The sequence below is a fragment of the Hyalella azteca genome, unplaced genomic scaffold (assembly GCF_000764305.2).
Source record: "Hyalella azteca isolate HAZT.00-mixed unplaced genomic scaffold, Hazt_2.0.2 contig11208, whole genome shotgun sequence".
NCBI lineage: Eukaryota > Metazoa > Arthropoda > Malacostraca > Amphipoda > Hyalellidae > Hyalella > Hyalella azteca.
The window spans coordinates 33,677-47,810 of record NW_025941213.1 but is presented as its reverse complement, the minus strand read 5'-3'; the positions used below and the strand labels follow the sequence as shown (position 1 = coordinate 47,810).

The window sequence follows — 14,134 nt, the reverse complement described above, 5'->3', positions numbered from 1 at the left end:
CATCATGAATATTCTCGTTTTATAAGCAAATAAATAAATTTGTTATCAATTTATCAACGCTGGCAGAGTTCGGGGTAAGAAATGCGCATATTTGGGGTAAGAAATTCGGCAAAAACGCAGGGATATCTAATTCAAATTTTCAGGGACAAATAAACAATTTGATTACGAAATTCAATTATATTAAATTCACTTTCTGTCCTTTTCACATGCCTTTCTGCTAGGTCATACTAGGTCAGGTTGACCCAGACAACTCCAAAAATGTTATCACTATTTATTACAAAGTCTCACTTATTTCCCTGAGAGTGTCCAGGTTAACAGAGGGTAGAAAATAAAGGCAAGAGAGGCTGGATAAGTGAGGGAGATAAGTGAAAGAGATAAGTGAGTGAGATAAGTGAAGGAGATAAGTGAGGGAGATAAGTGAGGGAGATAAGTGAGGGAGATAAGTGAGGGAGATAAGTGAAGGAGATAAGTGAGGGAGATAAGTGAGTGAGATAAGTGAGGAAGATAAATGAGATAGATAAGTGAGGGAGATAAGTGAGGGAGATAAGTGAGGAAGATAAATGAGATAGATAAGTGAGGGAGATACCTGAGATAGATAAGCGAGGGAGATAAATGTGATAGATAAGTGAGGGAGATAACTGAGGGAGACAACTGAGTGAGATAACTGAGGGAGATAAGTGAATGAGATAAGTGAGGAAGATAAGTGAGATAAGTGAGTGAGATAAATGAGATAAGTGAGATAAGTGAGATAAGTGAGATAAGTGAGATAAGATAAGTGAGTGAGATAAGTGAAGCATATCACAGTTCATCAGGCAGCCCAGCAAGCCCCCGTCGCGCCCTGGCCCTGGTGGCGCGCAGGAGGCGGCGGTGGCGGTGCAGCTCCGCGACGCTCAGGCGGCCGTTGCCATCGTCGTCCGCGTGCGCGATGATGTGCGCAACTATGCGCTGCGCCGCGCGGCTATGCGCAAAAATTATAAATTATTTACAATTTATTATGATAAATTATCTTAATTTATATAAAGTAACAATTGCGAGCGTGCAAATTAAATACAATTTTTATATTCATATAAAGTATAAATTGTGAGCTTTTATACGCGCGGCTATGCGCATAAATTATAAAATTATTTACAAATTAATATAATAGATTATTTAGATTAATACAATAAATTATTTGAATTTATATAAGACCGTTGCCGTCGTTGTCAGCGTGCGCGATGATGTGCGCAACTATGCGCTGTGCCGCGCGGCTATGCGCAAAAATTAATAAATTATTTAAATTTATACAATAAATTACTTAAATTTACACAATAAATTAGTTAAATTTATAGAATAAATTATTTAAATTTATATAATAAATTATTTAAATGTATATAAAGTAATAATTGCGGGCGTACAAATTGCAACTATACGCTGTGCCGCGCGGCTATGCGCACAAATTATAAAATTATTTACAATTTATACAATACATTATTTAAATTTATACAATAAATTACTTAAATTTATATAATTTATATATTAAATTTATATATATTTGCGCAAAAATTATATTATTATTTACAATTTAATATAATAAATTATTGAAATTTATATAAAATAATAATTGCGAGCTTACAAATTAAATAAAATTTTTATATTTATATAAAGTACAAATTGTGAGCTTGTATACGCGCGGCTATGCGCACAAATTAATAAATTATTTATATTTTAACATTTATAAAAAGAACAAATTGCGAGCTTCAATAGCAGAAGTGTTTTCTTCATGGCTGCACGGGAATTAAATTGTAAGATTATTTACAATTTGATATGATAAATTATTTTAATTTATATAAAGTAATACTTGCGAGTGAACAAAACAAATTAAATATAATTTTTAAATTTATATAAAGTACAAATTGCGAGCTTTTATAACAAAAAATTTTTTTCATGGCCGCAATGGAGAATGATATTTTGTTCATTATCATTTAAAACGAATAAAATTAAGTGCCAGGGGCCGTACAATCAGAAATACTTACAAGCTCGTAACTTGCGTTTGTCATGAGCATTTATTAAAATATTTATTCTAGGTATTTATTATTATTATTATTATTTAAGTATTTATTCAATGTATTAGAGTATTAATTACTAAATAAATCAGCATTACTTACCTGTGTCCTGCCGACGCCCACAATCTGATGGCACCGAGCGGTAGATTGAATAACGGTTCAGGAGCAACTTCTACAGTCGGGAGATCTGGCAACGAATATTGTGGTGGAAATCTGGCAACAAATATTGTGGTGGAAATCTGGCAACAACTATTGTGGGGGAGATCTGGCAACAAATATTGTGGCGGAAATCTGGCAACAAATATTTTGGCAACGAATATTGTGAAGGAGATCTGGCAACGAATATTGTGCTGGAGATCTGGCAACGAATATTGTGAAGGAGATCTGGCAACGAATATTGTGGTGGAGATCTGGCAACGAATATTGTGAAGGAGATCTGGCAACGAATATTGTGAAGGAGATCTGGCAACGAATATTGTGGTGGAGATCTGGCAACGAATATTGTGGTGGAGATCTGGCAACGAATATTGTCTGGAGATCTGGCAACGAATGTTATAATGGAGATCTGGCAACAAATATCGTGGTGGAGATCTGACAACGAATATTGTGGGGGATATCTGGCAACGAATATTGTGGGGGAGATCTGGCTACGAATATTGTGGGGGATATCTGGCAACAAATATTGTGGGGATATCTGGCAAAAAATATTGTGTGGGGATATCTGGCAACAAATATTGTCTGGGATATCTGGCAACAAATATTGTGGGGGATATCTGGCAACAAATATCGTGGGGGATATCTGGCAACGATTATTGTGGTGGAGATCTGGCAACGAATATTGTGGAGGAGATCTGGCAACAAATACTGTGGGAGAGATCTGGCGACGAATATTGCGGTGGAGATCTGGCAACGAATATTATGGTGGATGTCTGGCAACGAATATTGTGATGGAGATATGGCAACGAATATTGTGGTGGAGATCTGGCAACGGATGTTGTGGTGGAGATCTAGCAACGGATGTTGTGGTAGAGATCTGGCAACGAATATTGTGGTGGAGATCTGGCAACGAATATTGTGGTGGAGATCTGGCAACGAATATTGTGCTGGAGATCTGGCAACGATTATTGTGGGGGATATATGGCAACGAATATTGTGGTGGAGAGCTGGCAACGAATATTGTGGGGGATATATGGCAACGAATAATATTATGGAGATTTGAGAACGAATATTGTGTTGGAGATCTGGCAACGAATAATATTATGGAGATCTGGCAGCAAATATTGTGGTGATCTGGCAACGGATGTTGTGGTAGAGATCTGGCAACGAATATTGTGGTGGAGATCTGGGGCAACGAATACTGTGGTAGAGATCAAACACAACAAAATACCGTTGCCTAAACATTTAAAGGGATCAAGAACATGAAACAACATTATAAAATATATTGAGACACTTTATAAAATATCTATGCCTATCTAAGATGTGTGCACCATAGTTCATAAAAATATAGCTCAGTACTCACTGCAATGAGTGAAAACGAGCGCATTTTCTCGTCGATGAAAACTTGAGGTCACGGACGGACGGACAGACAGACAGACGGACATGGCGAGCACAATAGTGCATTTTTTCTAAAAATGAGAAAATGCGCTAAAAATGAATGCATTTACGTATACAAATGTTAAGTTATCAGTTTTAAATGGTCACCTGCAAATTGCGGAAGAGCGTCCAAGGACATACGGAAAATGAGCGGCAGGAATGCGTCGAAATCGTGATCGAAACTGCAATACGTAACACGCTATCAAACATTACAATAATTATCAATTAGTTATACATAGTCTGAATAATTAAATTAAATTTATTAATCTTACATTCAATGCCTAACAACTGTTTTATTTGGTCTGATTTAGGTTATGGCTGTTAAATACATAATTAAAATTAAAATTTTCGAAGAATCTATTGGCCTTTTACTTGTGATTATTTTGATCATACAAAATGCCGTGCTACATAGTTAGTTATATGAATTACTTAATTACTGAACGTTTATGAAAATTGAACCAAAAAAATCCCTTTGAATTCTGAACACTGATTTGTTGGCTGATTTGCTGTCGATCACAATCTTCAACAAATGATCTTACTATCTTATTTGATCAAAATAATGTATTACTTTCATATATCATGAAAATATTCTATTAATTTCGGTATATTTAAAAAAACATCACATTAACATAATACTGACAGATGAAGCTTCTTCTTCATTGAAGTCAATACTCATCTTTTGTATGTGGCTATTGTATTGAAATATTCACTGTGAATGAATACGTTGTTCGCACTTCATCCATGAACATTTTACTCGCACTTCATCCATGAACATTTTACTCGCACTTCATCCATGAACATTTTACTCGCACTTCATCCATGAATATTTTATCGAAATTATCAGAAATTCACATGTATTCACTTGACTCACGGGTCCGATGAGTAGCCCAAGTCTTTTGTAGCGTCGCTCTGCCCCTGAAAACGAATTTAATCAAATGAATTCCATGAATAGATTTATTAACTTTCTTGAATGAATTAATATTACGTTATTTAAGCGTTATTTTATAAATAAATCAGCAAAATTCCCTTCCAGAACTTTTTTTCAAAATTTTATACAAGACTTTTGAAGAATGGATTTAAAATTAATGACCGGGTTAGACAGATTCATCTTATTCCTACATTTATTTCTGCTAATTCCCTTCTTTAGATAACTAAATAAATATTCTTAATTAAATAACATAATAATAAGGTAATATTACCTCGGTGGGCGGCGGTGCGCGTTGCGCTGCCGCGTCTGGGTCCCTGTAACAGAAGAGACACTAATTATTGATAAATATTAATAAATATTGGTAAATATTGATAAATATTGATAAATATTGATAAATATTGATAAATATTGACAAATATTGATATATATTGATAAATATTGAGAAATATTGAGAAATATTGATAAATATTGACAAATATAGATAAATATTGACAAATATTGATAAATATTGATAAATATTGATAAATCTTGACAAATATTGATATATATTGATAAATATTGGTAAATATTGATAAATATTGATAAATATTGATAAATATTGGTAAATATTGATAAATATTGATAAATATTGATAAATATTGATAAATATTGATAAATTGATAAATATTGATAAATATTGATAAATATTGATGAATATTGATCAACATTGATAAATATTGATAAATATTGATAAATATTGATTAAATATTGATAAATATTGATAAATATTGATAAATATTGATAAATATTGATAAATATTGATAAAAATTGATAAATATTGATAAAAATTGATAAATATTGATAATTGCTCATAAAGTTTAAATAGTGATGGGTTTATAACAGGAGTTTGATGTACACTCAGACTAATGCAGAGGTCACATTGACCAAATAGTGACACGCATTCTTAAGCATGAGCACAGAGCGAACGTAGCACTGATATGCACTTTAGCTGGGCCAAACTGTGTCAGGATGACCCACATAAGGGTAATAAGTGCATCGATATTTGGACAAAGTGTTCATAGAGAATGCAACCATTAATTTTAATTGATATATTAATTCAATTATTACAATTTCTGCAATTGATTAATAAATAATTAATAACAAATAATTAATGCATGATATTGCTACTAATACCGATAAAAATGATAACAATATTAATATTTATAATAATAATAGTAATAACAATAACAGTAATAATAATAATACTAATATCAATAATAATAATAACAATAATAACAATAATAATAATAATAATAACAATAATAATAATAATAACAATAATAATAATATCAATAATAATAACAATAATAATAATAATATCAATAATATTAACAATAATAATAATAACACTAAAAGCCTCTCCATTCACAAACATCACCTGAATGCCTCCAGCATCCAGGCATGGAGTTCCTCCATGTCCACCTCCATGTCTCCATTTTTATCCATTTCCTGCACCAGGCGCAGCAGCGCTGCCTCCACCGCAGCTGAGGGCACCTCGTCTGACGTGGAAATTAAAATTTCATTTATATTTTTTATTTTAAAATTGAAACACATAAAAAAACGAATTTCTTGGACGCTAGAAATACCAGCATTAAAATTTTATTTTTATTTTTTTACTTTAAAATTGAAAGACATAAAAAATGTAACTCAGTACTCACTGCAGTGAGTGACAGAGAGCGCATTTTCTCGTCGACGAAAACGTGAAGTCACGGACAGACGGACAGACAGACGGACAGACGGACGGACGGACGGACATGACGAGCACACTACACTTAAAAAAATAAATGGGCAATATTATCCGAATAGTGGCACTATTAACCCACAGCACCTGAGTAGAGAGCTGCGGCGTGGTGCTGATACGCCCAGGCTAAACTGGGTCAAACTGACCCACACCAAGGAAAAAAACTGCCTCGATATTTGGACATAATCTCAGTTATTTCTCTCAGTGTACGATGACGGTTTTGAGACTTGAAAAAATTTTCTATATTAATTTCTTTTAAAGACGCATTAAAATACGAAAGGTTATGCAGCAAAATTCACCTCCGCTAAATCAGTAGTGATAAGCCATTTAATGTAATATTAAGGCTTCGACTAGCTCCTATTATAACTAACACGATTTTAACATTTTACCATAATGATATCAAAGCCGATATTAAAATTAGTGTTTAATAATGATGTTAATGAATACACCAGTAGCATTAAATAACATTCTCCTCCTCAAACGTAATAGTAATGCTATAATTAGTTTCGGAACTTCTGCAAGCTTTAATCATTCTAAACATAATGGCTAACATTTCATACATAATAGTATAGTATAGTATAGTATAGTATAGTATAGTATAGTATAGTATAGTATAGTATAGTATAGTATAGTATAGTATAGTATAGTATAGTATAGTATAGTATCTTCGGCATTAAAGAATAGGCCTGGATAGGCCTGTCGCCGATTCTTATACTTTTCTTGACTAGACTGGCCTTTTGATCAAATCTTTTCAACTGATGGTAGATTTAAAATCGCTTCTGAGTTATTTAATGAGTTAATGAATGTAAAGTATTATATATTTATTAAGACCATTAAAAAAAACTAGCACCCACCAAGATGGCTGTACAGGGTCGACAAGCGTCGGTATTGCTGCGCCGTCAGACCCGCGGGGGAGCCCACGCTGGTGTGGGCTACCCACAACATCGTTAACAAACTCACGCACAAACTCATTTTGCTCGCAAATATGGAATAAATAGAACGAAATTGTTAATATTTTCACCGGAACAAGAAATTGGAATGAAGAAAGTTAGTTATGATTGATAGCGCTAGCGTTACTTCTGAATGATGGCACTATCATTGCATATGAATGATGGCACAATCATTGCATATGAATGATGGCACTATCATTACATATGAATGCTGGCACTATCATTACTTATGAATGCTGGCACTATCATTACATATGAATGCTGGCACTATCATTGCATATGAATGATGGCACTATCATTACATATGAATGCTGGCACTATCATTACATATGAATGCTGGCACTGTCATTACATATGAATGATGGCACAATCATTACATATGAATGATGGCACTATCATTACATATGAATGATGGCACTATCGTTACATATGAATGATGGCACTATCATTACATGTGAATGATGGCACTATCATTACATATGAATAATGGCACTATCGTTACTTTTTAATGATGGTGCAATCGTTGCTTATGAATTCGTAATTTTCGTGCTAACTAACGCAATCACACAAATAATGAAGAACAATTTGTGATAAAATAAAATGAAAGTGATGATGAAATTCGGTCGATCAAAAAAATAACTACTTTAATTATATGAATAAAATAAATAATATAATATCGAACACACGAAACTTGAAGAAAATAGTTGTAAAATATTCTAGTATTCGTGCAGCAATCCACGTGACTTCACCAGACACCACACAGAGATGCACTGTATCGTCATCACCACCACCTGCATCACTCGACAGGCTACAAGACATCATTAATAATCATGGTGACTGTTTAAACTTAACCTTATTTACTTAGTTGATGATAGTTGATATTATTTCAGGAGTTACGAGTTGAGAATATATGCTTGTATTCGGTCTCAAAATAAGCATATTTATGGTTGTTGAATTAAAGGTCGAAGTTTTAAATCATTACAATAATGCGGTATAATAAAAGTTAAAAATATGATAATAAATGTATGAGAACAGCATGGCCGGCACGAATGCTGATGATGTTGCACTGCACCTGTGCATACGGAGCACAGCTGCTGGATTCTCGGCTATCGGTCAGCTCAAACTTTAGTTTCGACGGGGCGCAGCCGTGGGTAACAAAATTGACTCGTAAACAGGCCCTGGGTCCAACGCCAATCATCAGCATGCAATATCTACACATAGCCTCAGATCAATGAGCTGTGGGTAACTCCGGCTAACAGTAAATCCGCTTTGCACAACACAGCCACTGCTTCACAGAGCTGGAGTACAACTGGCCGGAGCGCAACAGGCCCTACCGCAAGAGGCGGCGCAGGTTAGGTTAGGTTACGTTAGGAGTAGCTGTTTCGGTATGGCCTGTTGCGCTCCGGCCAGTTGTGCTCCGGCCTGTATGCGCTGCGGCCTGTGACTGAACGGCGTTGTTGTGGTGGGCGCTTTGTGTCAAAAGCCGTGAAGATGCCCGGCTGCGTTACGCTGCTAATACTTTAGCTTCGAGTTCAACTCTCACTTCCGTTCTGACTTCGGCTTCAACTTCAGCTCACACTTCAGCTTTGAGTTCAGTCTTAACTTTAGCTTCGCATTCAGCTCAACACAATTATCTTCTTATGAGTAATCAAAATTATTCAACATGATACATAAAAACCGATTTTCTTTTACGTTCGCTATAATTACGTATAGTGGGGAAGGGTATTATATTAGTATTATAACAGTTTCAGCGCTAAATGGGCCGTTAAACCTGTCACCAATTTTGGACATCGCAGAACACTCACAGTTTAATGCGGGTCTCGAACACGCAATTCACGTTTTCAATTTTTTTGGGCCTAACCGCCCGGTCCCCTTGCCGATTTGACAAGAGCTATCACAGGAAGCTGGGATCAAAGGCACAGCGCACTTCTCCAATCCTAGTACTTTGGACTGTTACCACTGGTCCACTCTGCAGCACCTTTGTACTGGCCACAGCCCTGCTCTCCGCCGGGTCTGACTTCCTAGTGGTTCGACGGCTTAGTGGTAAAAGGGTGCTCAGCCGTAGGCCAAAAAATCATCTCTTAAAAAGAACATGGAGACACCGTAAAACCAAATTATGCGCTAAGCGTCTTTTCGCCTTCTACTATCGTTTCCGTTTCCACTTTTTCTTTCTGACCACCCTGAGCCACCTCTTGATTTTTTCCCACATTTCCTTGTGGCACCGCCACCACCACCACGCCCCGTAACCAAAGCTCCTTCTAAGCATGCACAGCTAAACTCAGCCTCAGAGCTACAAAGACGCAGACCCGCAAGAATCGTCTGGTTCCACAACAGTGGGCCTATACTTTCAAAAAAAGGTAAGAGATCGTAAGTTCATCTGCCAATCATTGACGGCCTTTCAAGCAAAATCCACCAATCATAGACAAGAAAATAGAGCGTAAGTACAGGGTGCGGCGCGGGAACTTACTTATTTGAATTGCGCGCCACGTGGCGGCCATTAGTCCTAGGAAGGTGGCTAAAGAATTAAAACGCTATCTTTAATACTTTTTACTTTGTGATTTTTTTAAAAGAGTAAGTTCCCACGCCGCACCCTGTACTTACGTTCATTTAGCGAGTTCTGAAAGTATGGCCCCAGTTCCGTAGCGGCCATGCTGCCGTAAGTCCATAACCACTTATAGTTCTACAGTTTATTTAATCTTCATGGATGCGTAACCCCAGCATGGCCCTACCTCCACTCTTACCTCACCTCTCCATCCTGCTACAGCAAGTGACCTCCTTCACTTTCTCTCCTGTCTCGCATCTCCATCTAGATGCAGGTAAGCTAATAAGGTAAGGTTAGGTCCGTAAAAGTTTGTTTGGGTTAAGAGTCGGGGCCTATACTTTCAAAACTCGCTAAGTGAACGTAAGTACTTACGCTCTATTTTCTTGTCTTTGATTGGTGGATTTTACTTGCAAGGCCGTCAATGATTAGGTGATGAACTTACGATCTCTTAACTTTTTTTGAAAGTATGGGCCCTGTCTCGCATCTCCATCTAGATGCAGGTAAGTCAATAAGGTTAGGTTATGTCCGTAAAAGTTTGTTTAGGTAAAGAGCCGGGACTGGATTTGGGGCGTGGTGACTCTGAGAAGGACATTCCGGAGTCAGTTTATAACGGCCATCGGCCACGCAACACATGTTCATTTTGTTATTAGGAGAGAAGAGGGAAACCATGCCAGGTAGAAGCAACATTTAAGCAGAGACCAGGGGTGTGTGAAAGTTTGTGTTAAGGGTGAGATGAAAACAAGGGAAAGAGAAATTCATCTGATAATTTTTTCGGTTTACTATTGCTATCTCATTTGCAGAGCTGGGCAGCGCTACTTTGAAATGTAGCGGCCGCTACCGCTACCGCTACATGCTCTAATTGTAGCGGGCACTACCGCTACCGCTACACCCACTAGATTGTAGCGAGCGCTACCGCTACAGTAAAATGTAGCGCCGCTACATTAGCCTCTACAATGGCCAAAATTATTGGAAATCTCTAAATATTTATTCTTCTGCTATTGGGATTTACTATTAAACATTTAAGGATAATAAAACATTTTCAAAACATATCAATGCAACTTTATTGCAATTAACCTAACCGAAATAGTACGGGTTAGATGCGTACAGTAAATAAAAGTTACAGTTCATTTTATGTTTTACCGTTCTCTACATGGATGTCTACTTTAATCTACCAATCTTAAAAATTATCCACATATACCTACATATAAAGAATCAGTCTTTTATTTGTATATATATGTGGGTTACTTTTGAGATTGGTAGATTAAAGTAGACATCCATGTAGGGAAGGTGAAACATAAGAATAACTGTGTAAAAATAACTGTATGCAAACTGAAACATGAAAAAATACCTGTAAGTTGTAACTGATAACAACTTAACAAGTAACAACTAACATGTTGACACTAGTAACAGGCTGATGGTTGATAACATTACACCGAAATCTTTCGTACAGTTTTATTCTGTAATTTATGTTATGTATGTATCATGCTGGTTTTTAAATAATATTTAATACTCTTAAGTAAAATCTAACGGCTTTATCTATAAATGTAGCGGTAGCGCTGTAGCGGCAAAACCTCGTATCGCTACTTAAATATGTAGCGGGCGCTACCGCTACTTCTACATTGCCTTAAATGTAACGCCGCTACCGCTACCGCTACTGAAAATGTAGCGGCCGCTACATGCAGCGCGCTACTGCCCACCTCTTGTCATGGCAACAGTCACCCCTACTGACAGACAGACTATCATTGCAATCCATTGGTCTCCAGTTCGCTCATACATCACACCATCACCCTCACCCCTCTCATCCACTATCACTTTCGTCATTTCCAGTTTCTCCCTCTCATATGCAACACACTCCATCATCAGATGCTCCACAATTTCACTCTCCCATCTGCCACACATAAAACAAATATCCTCTTTTTTTCATTCCACCTGTATATCCATACATTCACACTCGAAACTTTTGCTCTCACATAGAACATTAGGTTCCCACCTTTAAAATGCCATCTTAAATGCACTCATACTATAAATGTTTCCCAATTTTTATTGACAGTGATAAGATGACTCGAGACTTTTATCAGGTTTATTGATGGCGAGTTTCTGTACATGAAGACAAGACAATGTTGTACGACGAGATAAAAAGGTTAACGTGATCTTCACCAATATGATGCAAGAAGATAACATACGAAAGAAAGACATCAGGCGAAATGAGCTCACCTAATCATAGGAGGAACTGGGGGTAAATTTCGAATAACAACTTAGCGAAACGAATAGCGAATTCCAAGGTTGCGTATTGCCGTGGGTCTATAAACGTTCTATCTACTGAATGATATTGGCTCCACACTGCACCTACTATTACAGCATTAAGGGATGGAATCAGTTGAGCACGATAAGCCTCAGTACATAATTTGGCATCTCTTTTATCTTGTACAATATCAGGCTGTCCTTTCTTTCCATTCCTTGCTTCCATACTCTTAAACCACATCATTTCATTCTCTTTTCTATTTCTTTCTTCCATTCTTTGACATCCCATTCGATCCCTGTTACATACTGTACTGTTATCATCCATTCCTCTCTTGGTCTATTATTCCCAGTGCGCGCATATGTTTCATGTAACTCACACTTCCGTACTACACCGCACGCGAGTTCGCTGAAGTGTCGAATCGGTGTTCGCACGCGAGTTCGCTGAAGTGTCGGACCGGTCCGTACTACAGTATTGCGTGACACTGACGTTCCCATTTGCTCACTCTCAGTTCAACAGGTACATCTCACGCGCCCGGCGTCCATCATACATTCTTACCAGTCGCACTTTATATCTCAACGCTGTTTTCATTCTTCTCTCTCTAAACGTACTCTATCCCATATATCCTCTTAAAGCCTCCACCGCAGTCCATCTTGGGGCCCCAAGAGCCAGTCTAGCTATCCTATTCTGCACATGCACCTCCAATTTATCCAATTGCCCATCATTCCGCGCAATGTAGTCCATTCCAATTTCCATACAGGCCTGTGATCCGATTCTGTCGCCGATTCTTGTACTCTAAAAAATCGTGTCATTTGACTGGATCTTTTCAGGACTGGCGATAGTTTGGAATAGCTACTAAACTTCCACCGGGTTCGATATGGTGCTAGGCATTTCCAGTTTGAACATATATTTTTCCAGAGCTTTATTTAGTCTGTTCTTTAATGCGTTCATACTTGGAGCGCCAATGATGTAATTGAGGAGGCTGTTAAAACCTGTTCCGCATGTCGGTGATTCGAAGCGAGGTGATTCGAATTCTTGTCGGTCGAACACCCCTCAAAGGCCCTCATGCCACCCAGTCAGTCTCCATATCTCCAAGCCTATATTTAGCTCGAGTATTTACATACATACTTTTAACTATCCACCCATACTTTTCACTCATACCAATTTTTTCCATCTTCTGACACAATAATTTTGCATCGACCCTATCATTTGCTTTTCCTACGTATATCTATGAACGAAGAACGATAAGTAGACTCTCCTTCCATCTCTCTTCATTCTTTCAATCCATTCATTCACAACAAATATGTTATCTTCTGCTCTCCTGTTACACCTGAAGGCTGAAACCATTCTGATCTTCAGCAAATACTCTTTCACTCTCCAAACATTTTTGCATTCATTCAATCAAAACTGCACAGAAAATCTTGCTAAAGGTATCAGCAGGAGCAATAATTGGCCTGTAGTTTCAGCCCTTTTCTTGCTCTTGTGGCATCCCCTATGCAAGAAGGTTATCCGGCTTTCATTCCATGCATCAGGTACCTACATATTCACTTGTCCAAAGTCCAAACAACATTGAATAGACCGGTCAATCTGCCATGTGCTCTCCCACCTCCATTCACCATCCATACTTGATACTTATACATCTTATATGGTATCTCTTCCATTTCAGCTGCCTTCAGTGCCCAGCTAGTATGGAATATATCTACTTGGCGAGTCGCGACTGAATTTTTCGAGCCGTGGTTTTATGGATTTGCCAGCCGTGATTCCATTTCTACTTTTTTTAATCAAACAAAAATTTATGACATTCGAGCCGCGAGATTTCATACCTACTGAAATTATATGATATTAGAGCCGCGATATTTAAGACAAAAATAGGACTTTTCCAGACTAGGTGCCCAGTGGTACTAACTCCCGTTTCACATCCCATTTGTAATTACTGTTTCAATAAAACTTAGGTCATTCATTCCCAGAATTCCATCACAGCTTCAGCCATTTCTGTTCTCTCAGTCACATACACTCCTTCTACATTCAGCCCATCCACTCTCGGATCCTTTTCCCTATTG

The 14,134-nt window shown here is 37.2% G+C and overlaps 1 protein-coding gene across 1 annotated transcript; it reads right to left on the bottom strand.

Annotated features, from left to right (window-relative positions):
- Positions 1-761: 761 nt before the first annotated feature.
- Positions 762-7,356, bottom strand: LOC108683366. The gene is made up of 7 exons (XM_018172680.2): positions 7,198-7,356; positions 5,981-6,101; positions 4,835-4,877; positions 4,507-4,550; positions 3,744-3,817; positions 2,145-2,229; positions 762-958 (listed from the first exon to the last, which is right to left on the bottom strand). The coding sequence occupies exons 1-7, from the start codon at positions 7,313-7,315 to the stop codon at positions 799-801; spliced, it is 645 nt and encodes a 214-aa protein (XP_018028169.1). The 5' UTR covers positions 7,316-7,356; the 3' UTR covers positions 762-798.
- Between the last annotated feature and the right edge of the window lie 6,778 nt (positions 7,357-14,134).